General features: G+C 36.1%; 1 protein-coding gene across 1 annotated transcript; it reads right to left on the bottom strand.

The window, feature by feature from the left end:
* Positions 1–1,063: 1,063 nt before the first annotated feature.
* On the bottom strand, positions 1,064–26,452 carry LOC124172537 (zinc finger protein 37 homolog). Its single transcript, XM_046551983.1, has 8 exons — positions 26,061–26,452; positions 25,803–25,940; positions 23,236–23,403; positions 15,167–15,286; positions 9,366–9,497; positions 4,382–4,454; positions 1,433–2,562; positions 1,064–1,105 (listed from the first exon to the last, which is right to left on the bottom strand). The coding sequence occupies exons 1-8, from the start codon at positions 26,226–26,228 to the stop codon at positions 1,064–1,066; spliced, it is 1,971 nt and encodes a 656-aa protein (XP_046407939.1). The 5' UTR covers positions 26,229–26,452.
* Between the last annotated feature and the right edge of the window lie 512 nt (positions 26,453–26,964).

Below are 26,964 nucleotides of genomic sequence, written 5' to 3'. Positions count from 1 at the left end.
CGCACTATAATTCAGGGGAAAAAAGGTCCTAGCTTATCAACTAACTGGACAGCGTTTGCACTAATGCCAGGAGATTGTGAAGGTTATGCAACGGAAGTAAATTTCACTGGTAGACTTCAAATCGTATCTAGCAGGGATGCATCTAGAAAGTGAAGTGAATCAGTCAATGGATGACGTACTCCTATACAATTCGCGTCCATAAACATAGAAAAAGTTAGGCCATATAATTCATTGCAGATTCGTGAAGCATGAAGGGACGAATTCGGCCATAAAAAAAATTCAGTAGTTGCCGAAACACTGTAAAAACCAAACCATGTATGAATGTACGAAATGTTATGTTCCATTGCACCCAAAATGCTTGAGTATTTCATAATTAGCCATTAAATGTTGTAATTCAATCTGCAATGATAAAATTAAAGTCAATGAAAAAATGTGAAATACATGCTCTTCTGAGAAAATTTTCGCTTTGACTTATTTCTTCCGTAAAGCATGTCTATTTTATAGTGGATTTAGGTCAAATAACAACATCTCGTTGGAAACATAATATCTAAGGATTTTATTTATCCAATATGACGATATTTGTCATATGCGTGGCATAAAAGGTATAGGATTATATCCGACAGTAAAATCAGCATATTCCTATGAGACGGCAATGCATTGTAATGCGGGTTGCATAACTGCATACAGATACCGGATTCGGCCAACGTTGCGAAAACGCAACATTTTTGTTTTACCATAAGCAAATTTTTTTGAAGGCCCATATTTTCAATTTACCTTATTTAGCATGTTACTAGGTAAAATGAAAAGAAAAAATTATATATTTTCAAGTATTTCTTTACTCGGCCGGTAATGGGTTAATTACCATGATTGCTAATGAATACCAATTATTAGACCAGTAAGACCTAACCCTGAGTTTTTGAAAATGAAAGAAAAGGTGGATCTATCAGGGAGAGTCTTTTCACATTCATTGCAAGATTAAGGCTTCTTTCTGGTGTACCCGCATGTGTTAGACAAGGTTTTGTTTGGTAGCATAAGATTTTTCACATTCATTGCACGAATAAGGTTACTCCTTCGTATGAGTTGGTATGTGACGGACAAGGTGACTCTTTTGAGAAAAAGACATATCACATTCACTGCAAGAATATGGTTTTACCTTCGTATGAGTCCGAATGTGATGGACAAGGGTAATCTTGTGAGAGAAAGACTTATCACATACATTGCAAGAGTAAGGTTTCTCCTTCGTATGAGTCCGCATGTGACAGACAAGGTTGCTCTTTATAGAGAAAGACTTATCACATTCACTGCAAGAGTAAGGTTTCTCCTTTGTATGAGTCCGAATGTGACGGAGAAGGTCACTCTTTACAGAGAAAGACTTTTCACATTCATTGCATAAATTAAGTTTTTCCTTCGTATGAGTCCGAACGTGACTGACAAGAGTATACTTTTGAGAGAAAGACTTATCACATTCGTAGCAAGAATAAAGTTTCTCCATCGTATGAGTCCGCATGTGAATGACAAGGGTATCCTTACGAGAGAAAGACTTTAGACATTCACTGCAAGAATAAGGTTTCTCCTTCGTGTGAGTCCGCATATGATTGACAAGGGAGTTCTTATGAGAGAAAGACTTTTCACATTTATTGCAAATATAAGGTTTCTCCTTCGTATGAGTCCGATTGTGACAGACGAGGCTACTCTTATGACGGAAAGACTTATCACATTCATTGCAAGAGTAGGGCTTCTCCTTTGTATGAATCCGCATGTGACAGACAAAGTTACCCTTATGGGAGAAAGACTTTTCACATTCACGGCAGAAATAGGACTTCTTTGCTGTGCGTGGACTAACTGTGCATAATTTCCCATCCGCAATGAAGCTTCTCTTCACTTCCCACGTATTTTTATTCTCCCTTGTTCCTTCGAAGTTATCCTTAAGAAGCCCATTCCCTATTTGTCTCACCCGTTGGCTTTTACACATCAGCTTATTTAAACTTTTGGAGGAAATGGGCTGATGATAACTATTAGTTCCTCCTGTGGACACAAAGGCTTTGGGGGACATATCTTTTCCGATTGACAAATTTGAATCAATATCCAAATTACCAGAACTGAAATGAATCTTGAGGTGCTTAATGAGATCATGTTTGGCATCGAATGAATCTCTGCAGTTAAAGCAATGAAAAGATTTTTTCGTTGAACTGGCACGCTTCCCAGGACTTTTAATCGTGCAAGTACTTTTCACTTTGTTTTCCCGTACGACGCCCTCGGAGCCATTCTTTCCAGTCCTGGTGCTCCTGAAAAACTTAATGGTGTCTGCCTTATCACAACCACTTCTCTTGGCAGCAGTAGTCATTGTTGATCTATCCCCTCTGCTTTTACACGCATATCTAGATTTCGAATGTAACCGTCCATTGTTACGAATTGAGCACGACGTTATTTCATCAGCAAGCAATGTATCACATTTTCTAATGTCTTGATCCATCACCTTCTTTCCTTTCTTTGAATGTGATCCTCGACTCTTCGCTTCTAAGACTGCAAACAAGGCTGAGGCTCTTTCAGGAGGTGGGGACTCTGGAAAAGAATTTCACATTAAAAATAAAGTCAGGTAAGAAATCTATGATTCGCTGAACTAATGTATAACACCCTTTAGAAAGATACCAAGGTAGCTACTTTAACCAATCCTTCGGTTAAATGCTATACACCAAACAAAGTGTCAGTTTTTTTAATAAATAACGTTTTGATAAAAGGCTTTGAAAGCAAAGACTCGCTGAAATGGCAGACTACATTTTGTAACATATCAGTAGCCTTCCCCTACAATACTTCCCAACTCCGTCTTAGGGCCATATACAATGGTCTGGTTTTACTGGCTGACCCAGTATTCAGGGTTGAATACACCGTGGATTACTTCTAGCAAGCAATCACCATGAAGCCTCGTGAGTGAGTCTTCAGGAACATCTATATAATTTCCTCACTTTGTCAATCCATAGACTTCACATTAAAAACTGAAAATTGGAAAAAAATACCTGATTTCCAGGTTGTGAACATGTATCCATTTTCCAATTTCCTTGCACTTCCCCTAAAATTAATCTCTTCTCAGGAGCAATCATCACCATAACATTTTCATTTTGAATACGTCCAGAGTGAATTTTCATAAAACTCAAAGCACTTAAAATGTGAATCAATGTAGAAAATACCACTAAATCATCCTAATAAAAAATAAGATAAGCAGTTATAAGTTAACTCAACATCCAATTAATTTAAACTCCTCATTTCTACCCTCAATGAGGGTGATGACTTGTACTTCGCAGTACCACCTTAAACAATTTGGATGAAGCTATAATCTTGAAATCTTAGCTAACAAGACTAAGTTAGCATGTCCTGGTCACCCACTGTCATTACTCTGCAGAAGTACAACTGCTGCACACAAGGTATTGAAATTGAGTCAAGCCTATTTTTAGCCAAATAAGTTTTTTTTTCTTTATCTCACGTTTTCCATGAACAACTGTTAAGCCTATTAAAGGAAAAATGCAAAGAGCAAAAAACAGTGAATTGGTTGGGGTTGTATCAAAGCAAAATAATACCATCATTTCAAAACTGAAAAAGCCACTTGAGCTCATTTTCAACAAGTTCCATGATAATTTTGTTTATGGACGCCACAATTGACATGATCCATAACTGGAATCTTATGCTTATTATTCTTCAAAGGTGATTTATTGGGGATTTTTTTCTATTACCAAGTCTTAACGACAAAATTGTTAGGAAAATACACTGGAATTACCATATGAATGCACATGATAAAATATATTGATTAATGTCACTGAAGCATGATGAAAATTTTACTCGACATTTGCCGACCTGATTATATTCTCAAGCAGAACTATACATCATAAACTAAAGACATTTTAGATGGATGAAAAATACAGATTCTTCATCCTTTACAAGGGAAGTGTCCAAAAACCGGGTCACAGATTTCAATCGAATTTTCTTTTGTTTTACATAGTCCATTTGGAGCTGTCCTTGTTCAGCCCCCACATGGAATTATATAACCAAATAGTTTAAACTGAAATGCAGTTAAAAGATACAGGTCAAATATATTCAGGTTTAAGAGCACTCTGAAAAGGATGAGCATTAGTCCAGTGGTTAAAGTACCCAGTTGTAATGCCGAGAACCCGGGGTCAGCCACATGTAAAAATAAAATTTTCAGTGAACTTAACGGAGATATTGACGAAAAACTTGCTTTTGTAAAATAGAGTGTAGAAATATAGTACGAAAAAATTCAAATTGAAATTTTGATTGAATTCTGAGATCCCGTTTTTTAATATACCCATGTCAGAATTAATTACAAGTATATTCTGTGAAGAGTCATTTTTAAACACTGAAGATCACTCACCATCCGCCTCTGTCATAGACTCCATAGACATTGTTAGATTCTGAACCAGCTCTCCATTCTCCCTAACAGTAGGCTGAAAGTAAGCAGATTTCAGATGTACCCAAAACAAATGACATCTCAAAAAATCTAAAAAAATAATAAAAAAATCTTTAACTCCTGTAAATCTCTGGTGTGAATAAAACACAAATTAAGAGGCAACACGAAAGCTAATCCTTAACACTCTCCAATAATAAACTTTCCTAACAGTGTTCCCACTCTACCCAAAGAATGAAATTTACGGTTTTTTCCAGGTTCTTAAGTTATTTTTCAAAGTTTTTAAGTTTTTTTTTTCAGGTTTTCACGTTTTTTTTTCAGGTATTCACGGTCTCAATGTCGTCCAATGCATGGTTCATTTTTAAGTCAACAAAAGGAAAATTGCCGGCTGTATATTAACTAAAGATTAACGTACGCGACATGCGCCATACGTACGAGACATAATGTAAACGCAGCAATGAAAAGTGATATGTTATGACGTCAACGTTTGGAAAATTCAGGGCCAACTAAATGCCCAACCCAACCGCGCTCTTGCCCGGACGCCGAATACCATAGCCTCCTTTCATGTGCGAATGCACTTAGGACCTTCTTCCGTATGAACACCGGAAGTCCTTTTCTAATTCCTCGCCGAGAGATTGTTTTTGGCGCACGTTGGTATTACCGCACAGTAACCAAATTTTCCTTACTCAATCTTACTGAGATCTCGGAAAATATTTACTAAAATTGTTTATAGAAATTAATAAATCAAAAAATCAATTTCATATCATTACATTGAAACCTCGATCAATTTTTTTCGGGGGATGGGCGAAAAAAAGATGAATGCGGGAAACGATCGATGCGGGAATGCTTCGATATGTTGCCTATGTCCCAGGAAACGCAGGATTTTGGCGCGTAATTATGATATTTGTCACAGGATTCAAATAAGGTTTTGGCCAATCACAGGAATACTAGTACGTTATTGAGACACTTAGGTCATATTGTTGATTCGAATCATATCTCTTTCAAATATACTAAAGGAACACGCCACCTCACTAACAATGTTTGCTCTCCACTCGGCATTTATCCCTGCTATTATGGATTTCTCTCTGATGTAAAAATCCATGAAACGCCATTTCCAGTACACGTATTCGCGAGAACAATGCGCATGTTATGCCCAACATAACCGCTTTCGCCGGCGCAGTGATTGGTTGTGAGATGGATAATATAGGCCAAAAATAGGCAGTTATTTGTAATGTTCCTGTCTAATAAATATATTTTGTATGTAATTTAGGCCATGTGTAATGCGTGAACATAGTTACGTTAATCGTCAGTGGCACGCCCGCCTGAACCCCGACTTCATCCCACTTCTTGTTTTCACCAGGTAGCTCGCTCTACCCCACCCCTACCGTCATGTGCTAGCAAATAGCCCGAGCCGTTCTTCAATATTCACGCGCTTCTATCCCGGAGCTATTCTTCATATTCAATTATTTTCACTCCATGTTTTAAAGTACTCACTTGTTTTTTCGGAGGGGCGATGGTCCGAAGACGGATAAAAATGAAAAAAATGAAACCTTACTTTATTAAAGCCACACAGGAAACACCGAAGTCAACCCACCCTGGAAAGTACGGAACCACTCGTGCGAGGTGAAGTTCGGAACTGATGCTATCGCGTACGTCTTGCGCAGAACGTACTGCAGAGGGTGAAACATAAACATATGACTGCGCCATGAGATTTTTTGTTTTAAAGAGAAGGTAGCGTATGCATTCCTTTGTAATTATCGTAGCGCCAGATGAGTAGATGAATTTGGATTGTTAGTAGGGAGAAACAAAATATCTTGAGAATATATCCCTTCCTCAGTAACTCTTACAACTGAGATTTATAGTATAACTCGTAAATTGATAACTGATAATAACCTGATATCCCGTTTTCGGAAAAATGCCACATTAACTGTCGAGAAGCCCAGCTACGAGGATATCGAGTTCCGCCAGAAGTCATCAATGTATTTTTCCAAATATTTTCTTGTTTTAAATGCTTAAATAACGTTAGAAATACGTCGTGATTGGTGTCATTCTATTATGAATTACGTTCACTTCACAAATATTTTAATCCAATAAAAGCATAATTCCAATTGTTGAAATTCATTGCTAGACTCCTTTCGGGCTAATAGGTGATTCATGCAGCAGTTAACCTCCAGAAACTGGGAACTTTGAAGTAGTTAGGCTGAAAAAGGTCAGTGGGTGAGAAAAGGGGGGGGGGGCGCGAAACACGTTTCTATTGTTCTTGTGTGACTTGATATTTTTTTCGTAGCTAAGGTCTTCGTAATACGATCCCTGCGCGAGCTGAGACCTTTTTTTATTTCGGAAAAGAGGAAAGCTTCAGAGGGGGGAGGCGAGTTCTGAGTGGAGGGGGATAGCGGATCTTGGGAAATGCGCTAATCTAACTATCCCATGGTACTCAGCTTCTCCTTATGGTAATTCAATCTCCTGGGGGTGTCTGTCTTTATTAGCCACAAACAACACGTGGTAAACACTTGGCCTCATTTTCGTCAAACGATGGGTGCGGGAAAATTATACGAGGGGACCGCGATCTTCAAACGATCAATGCAGGAAAACGATACTTCGGAGAACGATGGATGCGGGGAAAAATTACATTGCCTTTATGGAACTTTATATGGGACCAGGAACGGCGAACGATGAATCCTGGAAAACGATCAATGCGGGAACGATAAATCGGGGTTCCACTGTATAATGAACTTGGTTTTAATATATAAAGACAAAATAAATACCTGCTGAAACACGTTATTTCCACTTTCACTTTATTATTCACATAAATTCAAACGAGGTGAGCGTAGTCTATAGACAGATATTGCCATAAATTGAAAGCCTATTTGTTGTAGAATTGTTTCCTTAAGTAAAATTCCAATGGCAAACTCATATTTCGAACCATATGGCATGTGCCCTAATTTTGTGTGGGAACCGTACTTCGAGTAACAGATCAGATAATTTTCGTAAATGGTTCACTCTGGGTCCATTAGAAATGCAAATGTTTTTATTCATCCTTTTTCGAATACAAGTCCATCCCAAGCTATCACTGAAATTGAAACACACAGAGAAAATTACAGACTTCCGCCATTAAAATGGAAAATATCGGTCAATGTGTCGTCATATAGTACGGACCAATTGATACACTTCGAATATTCGTGTGTAGAGAGATGCGTAGACTAAGAGTCTTCGCGTGCCTGACCATGAAACAAGATTGAAATATCGAATTTGATCAGTCAATCTTAGTAATATTATCAATATTGAGGTATTTTTAAGGTTTCATGGCGAAAATCACGGCTTTTCCAGTTTTTTTCACTGTAGACTAAATTCCCGGCTTATTCACGGTTGAGTGGGAACCCTGCCTAAAGACTAAAACATACATTCCTTTCTGAGGAAAAAGGGTGGGCCAAAAGAATAAGCAAAAATCAAGGTTAAAATATTACGGGACAACGGGTCTTCTTCAGAGTTAGTTCTTCCCTTCTCGATTATATAGGGGATTTCTTTATGAACCTTCTTAGCTGGGGGGAAGTCATATGGGATAACAGTTTGACTTCTCAGCTCTCTGTCATGGACTGGGATGGCTCCTGCAGTGTCTTCATTCACTATGGGCTGAGAGAATATTTAATTCAAGTCGTCGTGGGTTGATATTATTTCTCTTGGTCCGGGATATCTACGGTTCAGTTATCCTATTTCCCCTTCTTCGCCACTCTTCACCTCACAGTCTAACCTCCACGATTCTCTTCTTTCCACCTCTCCTCCACCCAACAGGCAACACACCTCCAGCTGTCCGGCATAGCCTTCGGCTGCATCGCAAAGCCGTGGTTGATGCGTCTCCTCAAGCTGAAATTCGTCCGTATTTCATTAACCAGAGACTGATAGTTTTCTGAGGTCGGGGAAACTGGAGGAAACTTAGGAAGAAGCATGTTTTCATAGAATCCTCACCACGTGGAGGGGCAATTGCCAAAGCATGTTCTTATTTTTTTGGAAGGAATGGGTGCAGGTAGTGTCACCCTCTATTCCCTTTTCACAGGGAGAGGATAGGGAAAAAAGTGGACCTTTCCCTGGTCATGCACACATCATGGAAAAACCCCAAAATTGGGGAAGCGGGGAACAATGGGGGGAGGTGGAAACACTCAACACTCCATTCAGTATTCACTACACACAAACACACACACATAATAACACACGATATTCAATCAATTATCCTTACCTTGTGAATGCTGATTTAAAGTTACCCATGAACCATGCCAAGGGGCATGGTTTACAATACATTTAACCTATTTTTGAAAATAATGATAAAGATCTCCAAATTTGGGCTCAAGTGCCCGAGATTACCGTACTTCAAATTCAGGATTTCCCCCAAACATCACTTTCATCCATTAATTTAACCCATTTATCCCCAGCATTGCATAAACACAACATTATTGAATCGTAATTTATAGAAAAAACCTTTGTGCAGGATAATTTTTTCTAGGGTTTTCTGAATTTCTGTAATATCTTTCATTCTTATTCAGTTAGTTTTGTTAAAATTTTCATGGAAATTATAATTTTTATTTTGCCTCTGCATTTCATAAGGGTTTTCCGCGTCAGCTGTTTGGTTGACAACAGTTATGCTGGCTATGCTGCCAGTGTCTTCAGGCCCTTCGCCCTGAAGATGCTGGTATGATAGCCAACGAAACTGTTGTCAACCAAACAGCTGACGCGGAAAACCCTTATGAAATGCAGAGATCAAATCATCGCCACGGAAACCTACGTTCTAAATTTTATTTTACTTTACTATTTGCCTATTTCGAATCGTTGAAGTACTACAATTTGTTAAGGTTTCAAAATCTGGGCTCAAGAGCCCCAGTTTACAGTACTTGAAATTCAGGATTTCTCCCAAACATCAATTTAATCCATTAATTTAATTGACTGAGAATTTCATGCATACCTCAGTGGCATCAATCTCCCTGGGAGATAGTTCTTTCTTGGTCAAAACCAGCAGAGTGTCAAGGTCTATCACAACGGCTCTTGTGCCTTCAGCATCCACCTCTTCGCCTTGGGAAGATGTTGAGGCCTGTGCCTGCATACGAGTCCAAAACCAGCATCATTATAAAACAGGGATACAGGTATATAGAAATAGCTTGGTGAGTTCACAAAAAATTGATTCCTATTTATACTATTGATGAATATCTACACACCAACTCAAAACATACACTTCTGTAATATTAACAACTTAACCTGGATCCGCCCAATGTAACAAAAATGTCACACCCTGTATCGCTCCACTGTAATGCCTCTTGAATCGTTCGGGCACGGTATATTGTTGTATTTTATACCTAATAAGAAAGAGGAAGCTATGTGTGTCAATTCAAGGTAAGAATTGCCAAGTGAGAGTGAAGACCTATGCTTTGAGTACCCCTGGTACTTAGGTGCCTTCCCTAGACACTAAAAATGGACGTTCGCTTTGTGTAAATATATAATTTTTTCATTAACTATATGCGCTACAGCGACAATTTTTGGTATGTATCAACATAATGATACAAATTATCAATAATACGTTATTACGTTTGGTATTGCTTTTTATTTCTGTAATATTCTCTGATAAATGTTACTGTGACATAAATGTCACATTGGGCGGATCCCTATGCAAATCTTCAAAGTTTCGAATTTTATGCTCTAGTTAGAATTTATAGCATTTTCAACGCTTCTTCCTTCGTATTCCCGCCAAAAGATTTATTATTTATCAATTAATCGATAAATTTGCATTTATTAACTTTTATTCCGGCAATTAATTTTTAATTAAAATTTTTAATATTAGGGATATCGATAGCTCAGAGATATTACACTGTGTGAAGCCAAATAGCTTCCGGAAAAAGAACACTTTGACGAAGTACAATATACCTTGAGCCACCAGAAGTAGCAATTGTCACTGATGAGGACATTGCAGATGACCAGGCTGGTGGACTTGTAGAAAATTTAACGGGAAGACAAGTTCGGGTAAGAGTGGAGCTTCTTTTGCAGTTTGATAATGATAATACTAATGAATTTCAAGAGAATTCCGGAAGAATTTCGGTACCAGTTAGATGTAAGGAAAAGGATTCGAAGTCAACGAAGCTTACATCACTTCTCCAATAGAAAAAAGTAAAAAGAGAAGCTGCCAATTTGCGACAAGAAGGTCATTTTGTAAGAAATAGGTTATTCCCCGAAACAGATCTTCATGAATAGAGAGAAAAATTAAGTGCAGAAATTTTTCAAATAGTTTTTTTGGATGACATTCTTTTTTCTCATGGCAGAATTAGATAAGTATACTACTTCTATTGCTTTTTCATCTTCTATTAACAGGAAAGAGGAGATGAAAATTTTCATTGGAATTTTACTGTTATGAGGTTGTAACTGGTTTCCATCCAAGCGATGCTCCTGGGAAGATTCAGGGGTTGCTCACAACTCAATGGTTACTGTAGCCTAGCGAAGGAATAGGTTCTTTGTGATGAGTAGATACCTTCACTGTGCAGACAATACGATTCCCGACATAATAGACAAATTGTGGGAGCTTCGCCGTAGATCACTAAATTGAAAGAACGTTTTAGGGGGATTTTTCCCACTAAGAAAACTCTTTCGGCAGGAGTATGATTGCATATTTTGGTATCCATCCTTGCATGCAATTCATTCGGCGGAAGACAATCAGTTTTGGTGGTGGTGGTGGAATATTTTTCCTTGGCTTTTGGATGTAACTGTTCACAATCTGAAGCTATTCACATTCTGTTCACGAGCGAAATCTGGTCATTGCATGTCACAATTAGAGATCAGGTGTGTAATAGTGCACACATAACTGACCACACATGGATGCGAGCCAAGTATAGCCGCCGTACTACTTCATTTTCAACTGAGGCAGACAGTGAAATATGTTACGATGCTAATGATCAATCAGTCTCTGTTTTACTATATCAAAAGATTGCGTCGCCGTGCTGGAGAACATTGCGCTTCCGTCAAATGCACTGCATGCGATGCATGTAATATGGACAAATATTGCTTTACTACTTACCACTCAAAATGGTACGTATACGTCGGCATTGAACTCTAAATCAATCTTTAATTTATATGAAACAAATTGATTCAAATTTCATTTGAATTTTATACTGTATTACACTCTTTTGTGTTTTAAGAATATTTTTCAAACATGTATATTTATCCTATGTATTTTCCAAAATCTAGAAATGCATTTTCAACTGTTTCACTTATTAGCCATGTAAAAATATTATTTAAATGTACCTTAAACAAATCCATTGGTTGTGTCAATTCAAGGTTCTGTAGTTTCATAACACTCCTGCCGAAAACTTTGCATAAATTTAAAATAATTTTTCTTTATGTGTATTTGGCAAGTTTATAATTTAAACATTATAAAATTAAATATACCCCACATTTGTGAAATAACATTGAAATAATCCAAAAAATTTGTACATCTTAAAAAATCACAACTTACATCGAAAAATTTATGAATCGCGGGCAATGGAACTCTGAAAATTATTGCTAAATTTTTAAACAATTTACTTTCAATTTAAACAGAAGCTTGAAAATAGTGTACGTAATTAATAATATGTTTTTATAGTGTTTTTTATCATTTAAATGAACAGTGCAGCTCAAATGCGAAAAACATTTGCTTTTTCTGGGGAAATATTACCTTGCACCAAAAGACAACAGATCCGCCCAACGTGACATTTATGTCACAGCCTGTATCTCGGAAACTACACAACCGATCAACGTAAAATTTTCAGAATGTAGTAAAAATGAGACCCTTACCATTCCCCTAGAATATGAATTATTAATCTCAAAAAAAAATATTTTGGGTGTATCCAGGTTGATGGCTTGTGTTATACATTTACATGCAATATTTGTACAATAATCTATCACAGAACTCGAAAAAGAAAAAAAAATTATCTTATCAAGAAAATGTATGATTAGTCACAAGTAAAAGATCAATTCTACTGTGTGAACGATAATTTGTCTAATGCCTCAATGTGACTGAGATTTATGTGTAATTGGAATTGCTTCAAGATATTGTTGCCCTGATTATTGTTTACTTTGACTAATTTTTGATGCAAGCAGAAAGTGTGTGTATTCAGAGGATTTTTTCCACTATATGATTTTATCACTCTCAAAATTCTTATTAGTCTTTGAAAATACAGATATAAGATTCAATTTTTGGCAAATCACTCACAAGAGTACAGAAAAATACAAAGCATGCCTTGCTGAGACATGGATGAGATGTGGTTACTAACTTGACAATAGTGCATCATATCGTTACCTCATCCTACAGAAATGCCTGGACTTACTACCAACCTTGGATTCCCATGGTAGCCTTTTCAAATTCTTCTGCATTTTGCAGGTCAATATCATAGTCCCTGCTTTTTCTACATTTACCCTACTATTCTTTCATCAAACAGGGTTAATACCCTGATCCAAGCGGTTGTAATTCCATATGTCGCTATAGCACCTTATTTATCTTGTAGTGAGCCAGGCAATAAATAGCTTAGGAGGATAAAGGAGCATTCATTGCATGCAAACAGTAACTGCTACTTTTACTCATTCCACTGCCTATATAACCAAAAGTATAGTGGATATAAAACCCCACTTTACCTACAAGAAGTAAGCCTAAAAAATCGTGAACATACTATTATCATAACATTTTGATTTTTGGTGCTTTTTAGGGGTGCATAGTGAGTAGTAACTGCATTAAATGTGCATTAATTTAAGCACACGAATGTGACTTTTTAAGGCAATTATCTTAATAACTTTTCGAAATTTTAAGGTTTACTAATGCATGTGCCTCAAAATTATATACAACCAGCTCCACACAAACTGATCTCAGTAAAAGTTGATGTATATTCCACAAAATCTCAGATCTTATTTGGGTGTAAAACATGGTAATCAAGTCTCCGAGGTGCAACAAATTTAGAAGCTCAACAGGAAAATGACATATGCTTGTTTTCTGATTCCATCAGAGAAACTAGTTATTGATGTATTATGTATTTTCAATTTATTATAGTGAATTCTACCTGAATGTGATATTAAGTATCCTCATCTAGGGCCCTAGAACCAATTATAAAATATTCTTCAAAATTCATACACGGATACTGTAGCTCATAGGTGAAATGTCTACATAAACAGCATGACTCACTCTACTTCAAAAATTGACTGTTTTACCTCAGACTTGCGTGTACGTGTATGCTGCAAATGTTTGCACAAAAAAGTACATTTATAATTATGATGCATTTCTTCACATAAACATTTTTTTCTTTCTTCGTTTGTACTGATTTGTATCTTACTTACTCATTGAAATGTCCTATATTTGTCCAAACAAATCCCAGGACCGATTTAAATATTATTATTATGATGATTACCTGAGCAGAGGCTTGGGCCACAGGGTCATTTGTGGCCCCATCAGTGCTATCATTGTGCACATATCCTCCTCCATCATCACTGGTCTGATCTGCTTTTAACCCTGGAACCGTACACCGGGGCACTCAGTGCCCCAGGGAATTTTAACTTTCCCGTAAATTTTATGTAAGGTTTCTCAATTCTCTTATTATATTTGTTAAAATATTAAAACAAGTAATTAACTTTATGTTTTTGCAATTATTTAAGGCCAAAATAACGCGTTTTCAATGGTTTTTTGAATAAAAATAAGTTTTTGCATTTTATATGTTATATAACTCTTTGGGGTACTCAGTACCCCAGTGTACGGTTAGTGTAACAGAAATGGAGGTGTACGGTTGCAGGGTTAAACAAGGGGACCCACATGTTGCCATGCCACTCTAATAGAAAGAGAATTAACACTTCCTTGACATGGGTTTTCACCAATCGGTACGAGAAGCAAAAGATCACAACCAAAACATCAAATGTATGCTCAAATGAAAAATTCCCTGAATTGCTATTCTGACCTCACAGAGGAAAGCAGGATAAATTTAGTGACCAAAAAGATATGGTCCATTAGGTTACTCTGCCTTTCCAACTAGCCATAGGAAAATCTTCTAAAGAAGGAAGAACAAATTTATCTGCAATATTTTGAGACATAATGGTCTCATGACATCAGTCATCGGCAACCAAGAATTTTTGTCTACATGTGCAGACGGAGTACAAAAATGTTGATTTCATACATTAAAGGAATCACTACATTTTATTTCAATCAAAGTTGAATATACAACATGCTCCATCAAAATCAGCTCAAGGAAAATAATTGATGCTTCTCAACAACCAACCTGGTTTTCCAACATCCAATACCCTCTCCAAAGATGGTATCACTTGCTCAGTGAGCAAAGGTGAGTGATCAGAGCAGCTGTATGCCCCCATTCTGTTCAGTGCAATGACCCAATCATTTTGCATCATGATTTCATCAAAAATGACACATCTCTTAGTTACAAAAAAAAACTTTTGGGCCTTTGGGCCAAAACTTAAGGAACTGTGATTCCCTTAGTCCTCCTTGAAAAAGCAACCAAAATAGGTCAGGAAACGTAGATTGTAGACAAGAATTAGCATGTCAACATAGTGGAGAAGTTTTTCTTTAACCAACACCATGAGAAACAGTGAAAGTTATAATGGAGAATCATGACACATCTAAAATTTACTTATTCAGATTTTGATAAAGGAAGGTACAAGGTATTGTTACTATGGTAAATGCTATTGGATTATTCCATGGAGGACTGAATTTGTGTAGTAGCAAAATTATGCTTAACAAAGCAAACGTGAACTTACCAAGTCGTCAGTTGCCAATGGGTCCAAAGCATTACTTGAAATTGCAGCTGGATCTGTTGCGTACATCTCAGGATAATTGCCTTCACTGAGAGGGTCTTTATTCTCATCTTTCACAGTTACCTAGAAGATAATGCTGGGTGCCAATCAATGGAGGCAAAATAAAAATTTGAATAATTATAAATAACAAAAATAAATCTCCTCTTTCGCCTGAGACCACTCAAGCTGGCTGAAATCATGTTTGCACAAGATTTTAGTGACAACCTAAAATGAAATGGCAGACATGACCAGTTTACTCTGCACACCTTGGTGTGGAATGCTTCTCAATGTGCTAGCCAAAGTAGAAGTGGGTTAATTCTTCACCTTTCTACTCAGAGGTTACAGGTTCGAATCCCAAATGGGTGGCCTTCCCCCATCCAGGCCTTGGAATATTTGGGTGACCTCAACTTGATTGTAGGAGAGGACTTCAAAGTCTTGAATTCCATCAATCAATAAAGATAAAGCTATTATCACCATTTGTTCCCATTTATTTAGAATAAGGGCCATTTGTTTCATCGACATTGCAGGGCCACCTGACACTTGGAACACCATCAGCCCAAGCATAAACTGATCTTGCCCTACATGTGCATTATCAAGCCTACATATGGCCATTTTTGGAACTAAACAGCTCATAAGGCTTGCATGCCTTACACCCTAAAAAGACTGCAGCTAATTGTCATGTACTTATCATTTCAATTAAAGAATCTACGTTACACTGCATATAAAGGGAGAAAATCTCACATAAATCATTTTCAAATGTAAAGCAACACAGCAGAATAGTAATAATACAACCATATCATATCCATCAAGTGAAATAAATAATAAAATTGCTTGAAGTAAAATAAATAAAAAAAGTGGCATGCATGCTCCTTGCTTATGCTAATATATAACAATATTTACATGTTTAGCACTAGCAACCCTTTTGAGAAACCTGAATATTACTTACTTATAATCATAAAAAAATATTTTCCCGATACTATTAGCCAAGTTATTTACTGAAATAGAGAGGGTAGAAGCAAAAAAAACTTGAAAAATTATGAACCTTGTTTATGCAATGTAAGTTCCTACGTCAATGATAATATATTTGCCTTGTATCTATCACTAAATTGAACAGACCGCTTTTGAAGTCATTATAGACAATATGGCTCTACTTTTGGCTGTATATAAAAGTATTTGTAGCGATTAATAATGCACCGACACAATACAGGCTGACAATAACAATTGTTTATTTAACTTGAGTCATTGCCCTGACAATAAGCCTGAAAGTTATTAAATGTCATTCCTTATTGTTATAGTTAGTTCCCATTATGCAACCAGAGTGGAAAATCGGCACTGCACCATCATTTATGTCATTTCTGAGATCTTGGCAATGGAATCACCGCAATAATCAAGTAGGTAGGACTGAGGTCTTATTATGAAATGACAAATGCTCATGGTCAACTGAGCGGTCGGTCATGTGACCGAAGAAAGCAGGCCGAAAAGAGTTTTCTCATAATGCCACATGTTGGGCAAGAGCTAAGTCTAAATAGTTATGTTACTTCTATTGACCAAGAAATGTTCTGACATCTTTGTACACCTTAGTTGCAATGCAGTCACATCAAATTCCTCTTTTTTATTTAAGGGAAATAATTATAATGAAGAGGATAGCATAAGTGACCAATAACATTGGTGCATGCATGCAGCCAGCTTGAGTGGCCTCTGGTAAAAGAAAATTCTCAGGGGTACTTTCAGCTGTAGCAGCTATCATAGGTATTGAGGCGCTGCTGTGGAGGCTGTAGCAGGCTGCATGCTTGTTACAAACATAATAATGACCATTTATCTGGACAGTACAAAAATATGCAACAAATAAAGACAATTTTAGTATACATACTCATGGCTGCATGAATTCGCCAATACAGTAGACAGCATTCCTTTTTAAATACTGAGTCAGCTCACCTTTGCATTCATTGATTGATTCATATACCTTTATTACTTTACCATTTGTACTTCCACTGCTCAGAATAACATTAACTGAGGGGCAAAGCAGACAGAAATTGAGTTGAGTCAACTGCTTTCCAGATTCCCACAAGGTTAATTTATCCATGTTGGCCAAATCGTATCGGCCGGATAAACGCGTTTCAGGCTCTGACTCAGGGCTCATCCTGAGGGCTGCTGAATATTGTTTTATCACAAACAAATAAAAAACATTTATCTCTGAGAATGAGCCTCAAGTTGGAGCTTGAAATATGGACTAATATGGATAAATTATCCTCATTGGAATCCTGAAAATATTTGTTCAATTCATATGCTGGGAAAGCATCAAAAAACATTTCCAAAAGTTAAAGCACTAACCTCAATTTGATCCGTGTAATAGACAATAACTTTGGATCATAAACTGAGAAAAAAGACACATTATGTGTTCAAAGAAGACTGACTAGTAAAATGCTTAAGAATAAATAATGGATGACACTAATAGCAAAAAGCAGTTCCATTAAAAAAGAACATTTTGAAAAATTCCGGTTACAACATTGAATGCAATGGAAGTTATTTTTCAGAAAACTGGCTTTTCATGGAGTTAGGTGATAATGAATGTGAGACAGATATTAAAAACTAATCAATAAACATAAGTACCACAGCAATAGTATGATGGAATGCATAATTAATAAGAAGTTTTTATAGAATGAAATAAGCAGCAAATTAAGTTATGTTATAGACCAAAAATTATGTCATGCCTATTTATAGGGTTAAATTCTTGCTCTACCTGAATTTCAAAATATATTTCAGCTTTTTTCAAATTATGGATAAATTAAGGCTAAATATGTCTCTCTGGATGAAGGGGTGATGAGTGCTGAGATATCAGTTTCTTCCCAAAATATGCAATAGGGTTTATAGGATCACAATAATTAGCATTGACATGGTTTTATTACATCGATTTTATCACCATGTATAAAATTTTAGATGAAATGTCTATTCATTGATCAATTTTCAATGAAACTTGTGTTTCTTTACCATCACTGGCCCAAGTAGCAAATTTTGTGAACCCATGTCACACCCTTTGCCTGAAGCGACGACATCTATATTCTAAGAAGGCATTCCTAAGTTTATTGCTTCGTTAATGTGGACAACTTTGTTTCCCCAGACGCAAAATGTCATCAATGCCATCAAAAAGTGATGATTGTAATGCAATTACTAAGAATAGTAACTTCGATTTACCAAAGGCTACTGCCATAAACGGAGTTGTAAGTACAAGGTAGGCATCAATAATGACCACTTAGAGCAAATACCAGAGCAGGTAGCTAGCAAGGTCTTTCTTAGGCACATGTGCCATGTACAGTTAGCTGGAAAATTTATACATCAGTGAACCTAGGAAGAAAAGTTAACCATACTTTAAAATCATATAAAATGTATCTTAATATTTTTAACTTTTGGCACCTATGAGAGGTCATGGGAAGAGCTACCCTTGAATGATTTATGGCATGTAAATATACACACATTAATAATGTCTGATCACATACTAGTCAGGTAACAAATTACCATGTCATCATCGAGACACTAGATGTACATTGGTATCAAGGCAGTGACGTCATCTGCCTTGAACTTTAATTCCTACTTAATTAATGAGAATGCAGCTTGGATGCTACCAAAGGAGATTGAAAACAGCATAATAGTCAAAGGGATAACATAAAGGAGACACGATTTCATCCCATAGAAGTTTACTTTATATTGTCATTTGTAGTGCATTATTATTTGTTTAAAAAATGTCCACAGCACAAGAAGGTGCAGAGACATTAGTGTTTTCTCATTATTTGCAATGGGGTGAAGTAAAATCCTCATTATCAGTGAATCCATCTTAAGATAGAAAGAATTGCAAGAAGTCTACCATGACATTGTCACCTTAAGTCAGTTACTAAACAAATTCTAAACAATTACTTTAGTAATTATTTTCCTTATTATGAGCAAATCAAGACGTTCCATGAAAGAAAAAATTATTTTCATCAAATATTTGTGTATACTACAGGTATTTCTCACCTAAATCTACAGATATATTACAAGAAAAGTGATGTTACAGAAATTTTATTACAGGATAGAAGAATATTCCTGGCAATAGAATTTCCATATTCTGGATCATAGACTGATTTTTCTCTGGGCTGTTTACATCTATGGGCATCAATGCAGTTGGCATGGTACAATGATGGAAAAATACAAGTGATGCAAGATTCCAAACATACAAAATCTTTGATAAGGCCGTTTTACACTAGGCACAGAATTGCTCAGGTTAGAATGGCATTTATTTCTAAAATCGCGTGGAATTGCACAAATGCATGAACGGAATTAGAATAGCGACTATTTTGCCATCTCGCATGCACACATTTTCGCATGTGTTCTAGCATTTCCATCCTACACACGACACAATTTTGCCTGCACCTTCGTACACACGTCAGATTGTGCCAGAGACAGGTAAAGCGAGCTCCACAGCTTCAATCATGAAACATGAAAATAGCCACCTATGGCCGTAACGTAAGGATCAAGAGGCAGGTCAAAACAAATACTTTGTTCGTTTTGTGGAATGGAAGAATCCATTGTAGTGACCAACCCGAGCCTCTAAACCGGAAACCCATTATAATCAGTCAGCTCAGAGGAAGCCTTTGCGATGGTTGAAGGTGCCTTGCTAGGATTTCTTCGGTAGAGTCACAAGCACTCATACAATGCATATCAATTTTGAGATAGTTAATGGGATGTTGCAACAGTTTCTTTGGTTGAGAGACACACACACTCACTCAACATTAAGGAAACGTGCTTCCTTCATGTTTACATTACTATTGAAGGCTATTTTAATGTTTTATCCATCTATCTTTTGTAGATTCATTTACGAAATGAATAAGATGAATTTGGTTATTTATTGTACTTCCCTTACTTGTAACAAATCTACATGAGGGTTCTGGCTATTTCCTATGATAAGGTCAAGCTGGCAGACTGATTGAAGAAAAATATAGTATTCTTGATATTCAGCTATGCGGAAGCAAATATAATAGGCTAGAAAGGAGAGTTGACACAAACCACCAATGGACTCCTCCATGGGATGTGTGACATTTCTTCCACAAGAATGGTGGTGTAATAAACCTCAGATCGACGGATATACCTAAGTAGATTAAGGCCTTAATCTATTTAGGTATATACGTCTATAGATTAAGGCAGTCAGCCTTTGTGCCTCATGATGTGGAACTGATGGTCACATATAGGGTGACCGGACATTCAGATTGATCTGACAGTCAATTCGGACATAACCTCTATTTTAAAAAATTTTTCAACGAGAAAACTTTTGTATCTTAAAATTTTTATTATTGAACCTGCCTAAAAATTTTGTTCATTGATAAGAAATTCTTTACAGATTTTTTAATTCATTATTTAATGGCTTCATTAAATGTGTTATCTTTTTTCTATGTTCATTCATCTGTGATGTTATACATAAGAATATCGTTTATGGGTTATCCCTTAAATAAATGAAATGAAATAATGTATTGATGATGCTTTCATGTAGGGGGACCATACATTCGGGTTGGTCTAGACGTGATATCCTTTATAGATAGTCTTTGATAGTCTTGTCAGATTTTTTAAGAATGGGAAAAGTCCTCCTTTTTGAAAATCATGATTATAAATATTTAAATCTGTTAATAGCCACTCAGAACTTTCAACAATATTTCTGAATATTTCTTAACCCAACCATGGGAAATACAACGGCAGGGTACTTTCTCTAATTTCAACCCAGTGGACCACCAAGAGAAACAAAGTAAACATTGCCTCAGGCCGTGTTCCAATCTGTAGGGTGCACCCAACCCTCTTGTGCTCTTACACTCTTGCGGACTCTTTTGCTCTTTCCTGCTCGGATTGCAAGTGGTGCCACCACTGTGGAGTGGCAATTTTGAAACTGAAAAAAGTTGACTACTGAATATTCGCGTTAAGAGAATGTCATTGCTGTTGTTTATTAAGTGTTGCAATATTTTACTGCACTAAATGGAATTGCGGAAGTGATAATGTATAAAATGCAGCAGAGGCAACTGAGAGTGACTCCAATTGTAACCATTACACAACACAATGAATTTATTAATTTTGGAAAACAAATATCGTACAGGATAATGTTCAGACAAATTGAAGTGATTTAAAACTGAAAACAATTTAATAAATGTGTCGTTAAAATTAAAAATATTAACCACTGTGAAAATATACCATCATAATAATTTAAATGCAGTAAGTTGAAAGATTTAGGGTGTCTAGCCAACCAAAGTAAAAAATTCTTCAACTTTTTGTGATTTTTCCAGGGAAAGTTTTCAGGTTGATGTAACGTGATTACTGTGATAGATTAGAAATTCGTAAGGCCAAGGAATGGATCAGTTAACACAATTCATCATCAAATTTAATTTAATCATTTATATTTATTCTATGCAAGCCAAGAAGCTACTTCAGCCACATAAGTAAATGCTGATATCATCTGTTCTATTCTTCAAGTTTTTGAATCTTACTTGAGACATGAGTGCTAGGAATTTGGATTCCGTAGTTTTGTCTGACATTACGTTTCGATGCAGCCATAAAAATTCCACTCAGCTACTGCATTTATGATTACAACAAACACATTCAGGCCAAAAAATGGCCATTGAACTTAAAAAATTAGGCCTGAAATGAATTTTAAATTTCAGGCTGGAGAAAATTTTCATGACATTAGAAGCATAAATCTAGACACTTAAAATTCTTGCATAAATCTCAATTTTCCTGATGCTGTTGCGGTTGCTGGACACACAGAGATTCACATTTGTTCTAGATTAATTTGGATTTGATATTCACTCAATTCATCATGAACAATTTAAAGAACGAACTCACTGCCTCAAATCATATCCTATCGGTATTCACATAATGAACAGAACATGGCCTCAGGAAAATATTAAAAACTTAGCACTGTCAGAAATGCTAAAAATTGCTTGAAAAAGTTAGATCCACAAACAAAAAACAAAACCACAGTGCTAATTAACTTCTTTTGCTCTAAATTATGAATTTGCAATTACGTTTCAAGTGCCCTGCTTTTCCTCCATGCATCCTTTCATTTTAACCTTTCTCACCAGATGTTGGACGGAGAGAACAGGCATTTTTATTCATAGAACTTCTGCCATTGGGTACAGTTGGGATGTTCGTCTGGTAACGGGTTGGATTTTTTATGAATGGGACATTTTCCTTCTCATTGAAAATCATGATTTTGAGTACAGTTAATCTATTACCAGCTACCTAGCTATCTGTAAAAATGCAAACATTGCTTGAGAAAAATATGTCCACAAAATATTACAAAATCATAGGTCTTATTAATTTATATTGTTCAAAATCGTGAAATTGCCATTAGTTTTCAAGTTGCCGACTTTCTTCTTATCTCATTTTTAACACATTCAGCGTGGAACATGTCAATTGACGTAGTCCCGTCCAAGTCAATACATATAGCTGGTCAATACAAGTGCTCTGACAGTCGGGCCACAAGACCATTCTCCGCCTCCATAAGTAACCAATATCCATGCCCAAGTTTTTTAATCGTGCGTACTATCTCCAGCAAGGAACTCTTTTTCAAACCGTGCGCGCCTTTTGTAAATAGCCTTGTTTGAACTGAAGGTATGTTGTGGAAAACTCCCTCTTTGCCTTTCTTATTTTATCGACTGATTCTGATGACCTTTATGAAAATCGCATCCGCATTGAATGTGTTAATGGCTAGCTATCTAATAAAAAATACATAAATTGCTTAAGAAAAATAGATACACAGAAAAATATATAATTAATTTTACCGTTCCAAACTATAAAATTGTCATTATTTTTCAATTGGCCTACTTTTCCTCTTATTGCTTATTTAATAGGGAGCTGTCCTGCATTTTACACCTCATGGCATCTGGTCTCCCTATTCACACAAGCGAAGGTGAGTTCCTGTAGAAATGCATCCATTTGCACTGAACAAAGCCACTAAAGCGAATCTCAACAACTTAGGGTCATTAAACTCAGGTTTCACTGTGAATGAGAATAAAACTTACCAACATATTAGATCCAAAATGTAGGGAGTCTTCCGCAGGAATGTATATTTCAGTCCTTTGGGCTGAGCAAGTAAGATGTGAGGTGCCTTCAATCACATCTCTAATGCAGCCATTTGTCTCAGCAGGAGTCCCCAACTTGTCAACACCTCCCTCCTCTCCTTGGACACTCTATGGAGAGAGTAACAGTGATTAAGAATCCATCCACTCGAAAGTCAACGAATGAAGCATACTCCTAATATTGATGAAGTAGGATTTTCATTGTGATATCTAAGCTATTGTGTAAAAATTGAGATGTGTCTCTTAATCCATAACTCAAAAGCTAAACCTGGGATGCTGAAACCAAGTTAGGCAGAAAAAAAACTTGGAATAATCAGTTCACATAGACAACATACTTCGGGCAATGTAGGATAGAAAATAAATATTTTCAACAGAAGTGTCTTAAAATGTGAATCTTTGATATTGAATATGTTTTTCATTCATTTCCTGAAATTGAACTCCTGTTTCTATGTACTCAATTACCAACCCAGGGAGAGAATAGATAGATTTCATATTTTGGCCACTATCTGAGGCAGAAAGGTACAAAATCATCAGCCTGATATTGGATGGGAGACTTAAGAAAAGCGGTAAAGAGGAGAAAAAATTGTTCAAGGTCACAAAACATCATAGAAGAGACAGAAATTAGAGAGATATGGGACCAATTTCAAAAGGGCAAGACAGCAATGCCTGAACAGCCAATGCACTGAAAAGGGTACCGCATAGCAAAGAAGAAAAACGAGAATCTAGGAAATTCTGACAATTCCACTTCAATAATCTGGTGGACGGAACCTTATTAATTTAGGAGATTTATATATTTTTAAATCTCATCACTTAGTAAAGTAAAAAGTAAATACAGCTAACATGCTATTTCCGCTCTAGATTCAGGTGAAAAGTTCTTCCCCTAAGAAACCTGTACATATAGAGCTGAAAGTTTATCAGAAAAAAATTCTAAAACAACTAATTCATGAAACAAAATTTACTTAGAAAGTGGAACAGCAATCCATTCCCTGTACAGAGAATCGTTAACAAAAAACTTTTCCATAAAGATAAATTTCTAACAAAATTACTTATCTGAAAAAAATTGAAGTTAAAAAAAAGACCACAAAATTTATCATAATTACCAAAATACCCAGTGTAAATTTAACACAAAAAAATTTCCTCAACGACCCCAAAAATGGAGAATATCATAAGGCAAGCCACAATTGTGGAAACGGTCACATAGGTAAACCATATCAATTAATAAAAAAATGGTATTTCACACTTAAGCCCTCTTCAAATTCAAATAAACAGATCAAATCAGATTCAGTGATCATCTTAGATGGTATTCGAAGAAAAAAAAACTAAGAATATTAAAACACCAATATTTAAAATGCAGAATGCAATTTCAACTAATGTATTATTCATAGAAACTTCATTTTTACTCATACACCAAATTATTCGCAATAGCTGCAGTGACATAGATTGTTCTAGCAAATATAATGTACTCATATCAATATACATTTTTGCTAAAATAAAAATGTAAACATTATCCTGTAACAAAGTAACTATCCAACAAACTAAACAAACTGATACTTAAAAGATACATGACATCCATTTTTTTCATTGTGTTTTATTTTACGTATATAGTTTAAAACGTTAATAATGACATTTTTTCAGCTTTCAACTTCAAAGCTTAAACTTAATTTTAAATACTGGGTCAGCTATGCAATCACAGTTCCTCTCATCTTTTCGTATAACAAGCCGTGAAAATTTAGAGAAGTTTTTGAAATATCAGCAGGTATGTTTTCTTATAAATAAAGAAAACCTCAAGAATTCACATTTTGTGTGTGAGCTCTTTAGCCCATATTTGGACACTAACTTACAGCTCAATTTAAGTTCAGAATTACAATTAGCAGGAACCAGTAGGAGATTTTTTGTTCGTTTTAACATGCTTCAGTTAACCAAGTGAGTAAACATATTAAAAGGGATTGTTTCATTGCGTTGTGGGTGCATTGCCTTAAATGAGTTGTCGAACTTGAATGCCCAACTTTGTAATCCATAATTATTTTACTAACACACAGCTGAATCAGAGAACAAAACGTCTTTACTTATCACCACCAAAAACACCAACTGCTAAGTAAAAATCACTTTGCATGGAGATTGAGAAACAAAGCTTGCGGGACACTGCGCTAGTTCCACTACTCCGTCAACCAAGTACGACGGCCTTGGAAGTACTCCAGTATTATCAATTAACAATAATAATGATGTATTTATTTTTAATCTCTACTCAAAGTACTTTTAAAAATAAAGTTGGATTTACCACCTTCAAAAAGTCATACAACATTCTATTTCCTACGTTATGGCATCAAGTGAATAATCAATCACAACTTTGGGTTAATCCAATCAAACGAGTGCTATAACAAGTTTAATCCACAAATAATGATCCTCCTGGATTTCTCACTGCTGTCGACACAAACCAAAGACTCTCAGTTAACATTTTCCGAAACATACCATGCAGGAGTCTTTAAAAGAGAATAAACGAAAGTACTCACCCTGAAGCAATTCACCCCAGAAAATGTTCTCAGCTTTGCGTCCGCTTCTAAACAAGTCATTTTGAAAACTCGGAATTCCGTGAGCTTTTTCAAACATAGTGGACACAGAGTGGTGGGCAAGCCATCTCCCACAGTAACCTAAGATAGCAATCAACACGATTTCCATTGAAGAAGTGCGAAATGATGCTCGTCACAACGAATAATGAAAGCAACATGAAAAAAGCGAAATAGATAAGATGTAGGTATCGAGCCACTTACTTCTAACCCGAGTAAACCATTTATAGCATCCTTCACAGTCATTCTGCAAGCTACGTTGGCAGTGAATATGTTGTAAAAATAATCATTATTCTTCATACATAGTCTGCACAAGGTATCCTCAGAATTCCTTTCTGATGAAGTGCTGAAAATTCCAGCATTACGATTCATGTTTCAACTTCAATCACGCATTCAATCTTTAAATATGTTAAATCGTCGATGAAATTATCAACACGCAACAGAATGAGATCTTCAGATTCATCACGGGAACTACATACAATTCGATGATATAACCTATATTTAGAATGCTCACGGTGAAAGACAAGTTTAAATTTTAAAATTTAAATAACTCATAAGCACCTCAATGAAAAAAAAACACCAGAACAAAATGGTTAAGACGGTTGACCTTGCAGTTGTCTGTAACAACGATTATATAAGATCATGCAAGCAAAGATTTGTTTGCTTTCCCTGAGTTTTAGTCTACATTTTGGCCAATAGAGGCACATACACAAAGCAGGCCTCTTATCAAGGCGCGTTCCGAAATTCACTGGCAGTAACATGGAAGAAGGAGGAGATTTTTCATTAGACTATCAATATTAATGCTACCGTGCAATGCCTTCTTAAGCTTACGAAGCTTCTTAGCTTAAGAAGGCATTGTATCGTGACAAAGCGCAGTGTTGCACGGTGTTGATGAGACACATTAAACGGCTATACCATGGTAGAATTTTTAGAGGCATTTGGGTAAAGCAACATTAAAACAAGTCTGCAAAGAGTAGATAAGGTGACAAACTATTTCTGTAAATGATACATCATATTTAAATTGATATTTATTCAGAAAAATACGTTAATGACACAAAAGTACTTTGTAAGAAAGCCTTAGAAATCAACCTTTTCATTTGAATTTTAT

Source organism: Ischnura elegans (genome assembly GCF_921293095.1).
Source record: "Ischnura elegans chromosome 13 unlocalized genomic scaffold, ioIscEleg1.1 SUPER_13_unloc_1, whole genome shotgun sequence".
NCBI classification, from domain to species: domain Eukaryota; kingdom Metazoa; phylum Arthropoda; class Insecta; order Odonata; family Coenagrionidae; genus Ischnura; species Ischnura elegans.
Note: the sequence above shows the minus strand (reverse complement) of the source record. Positions and strands in the feature narration are given on the sequence as shown.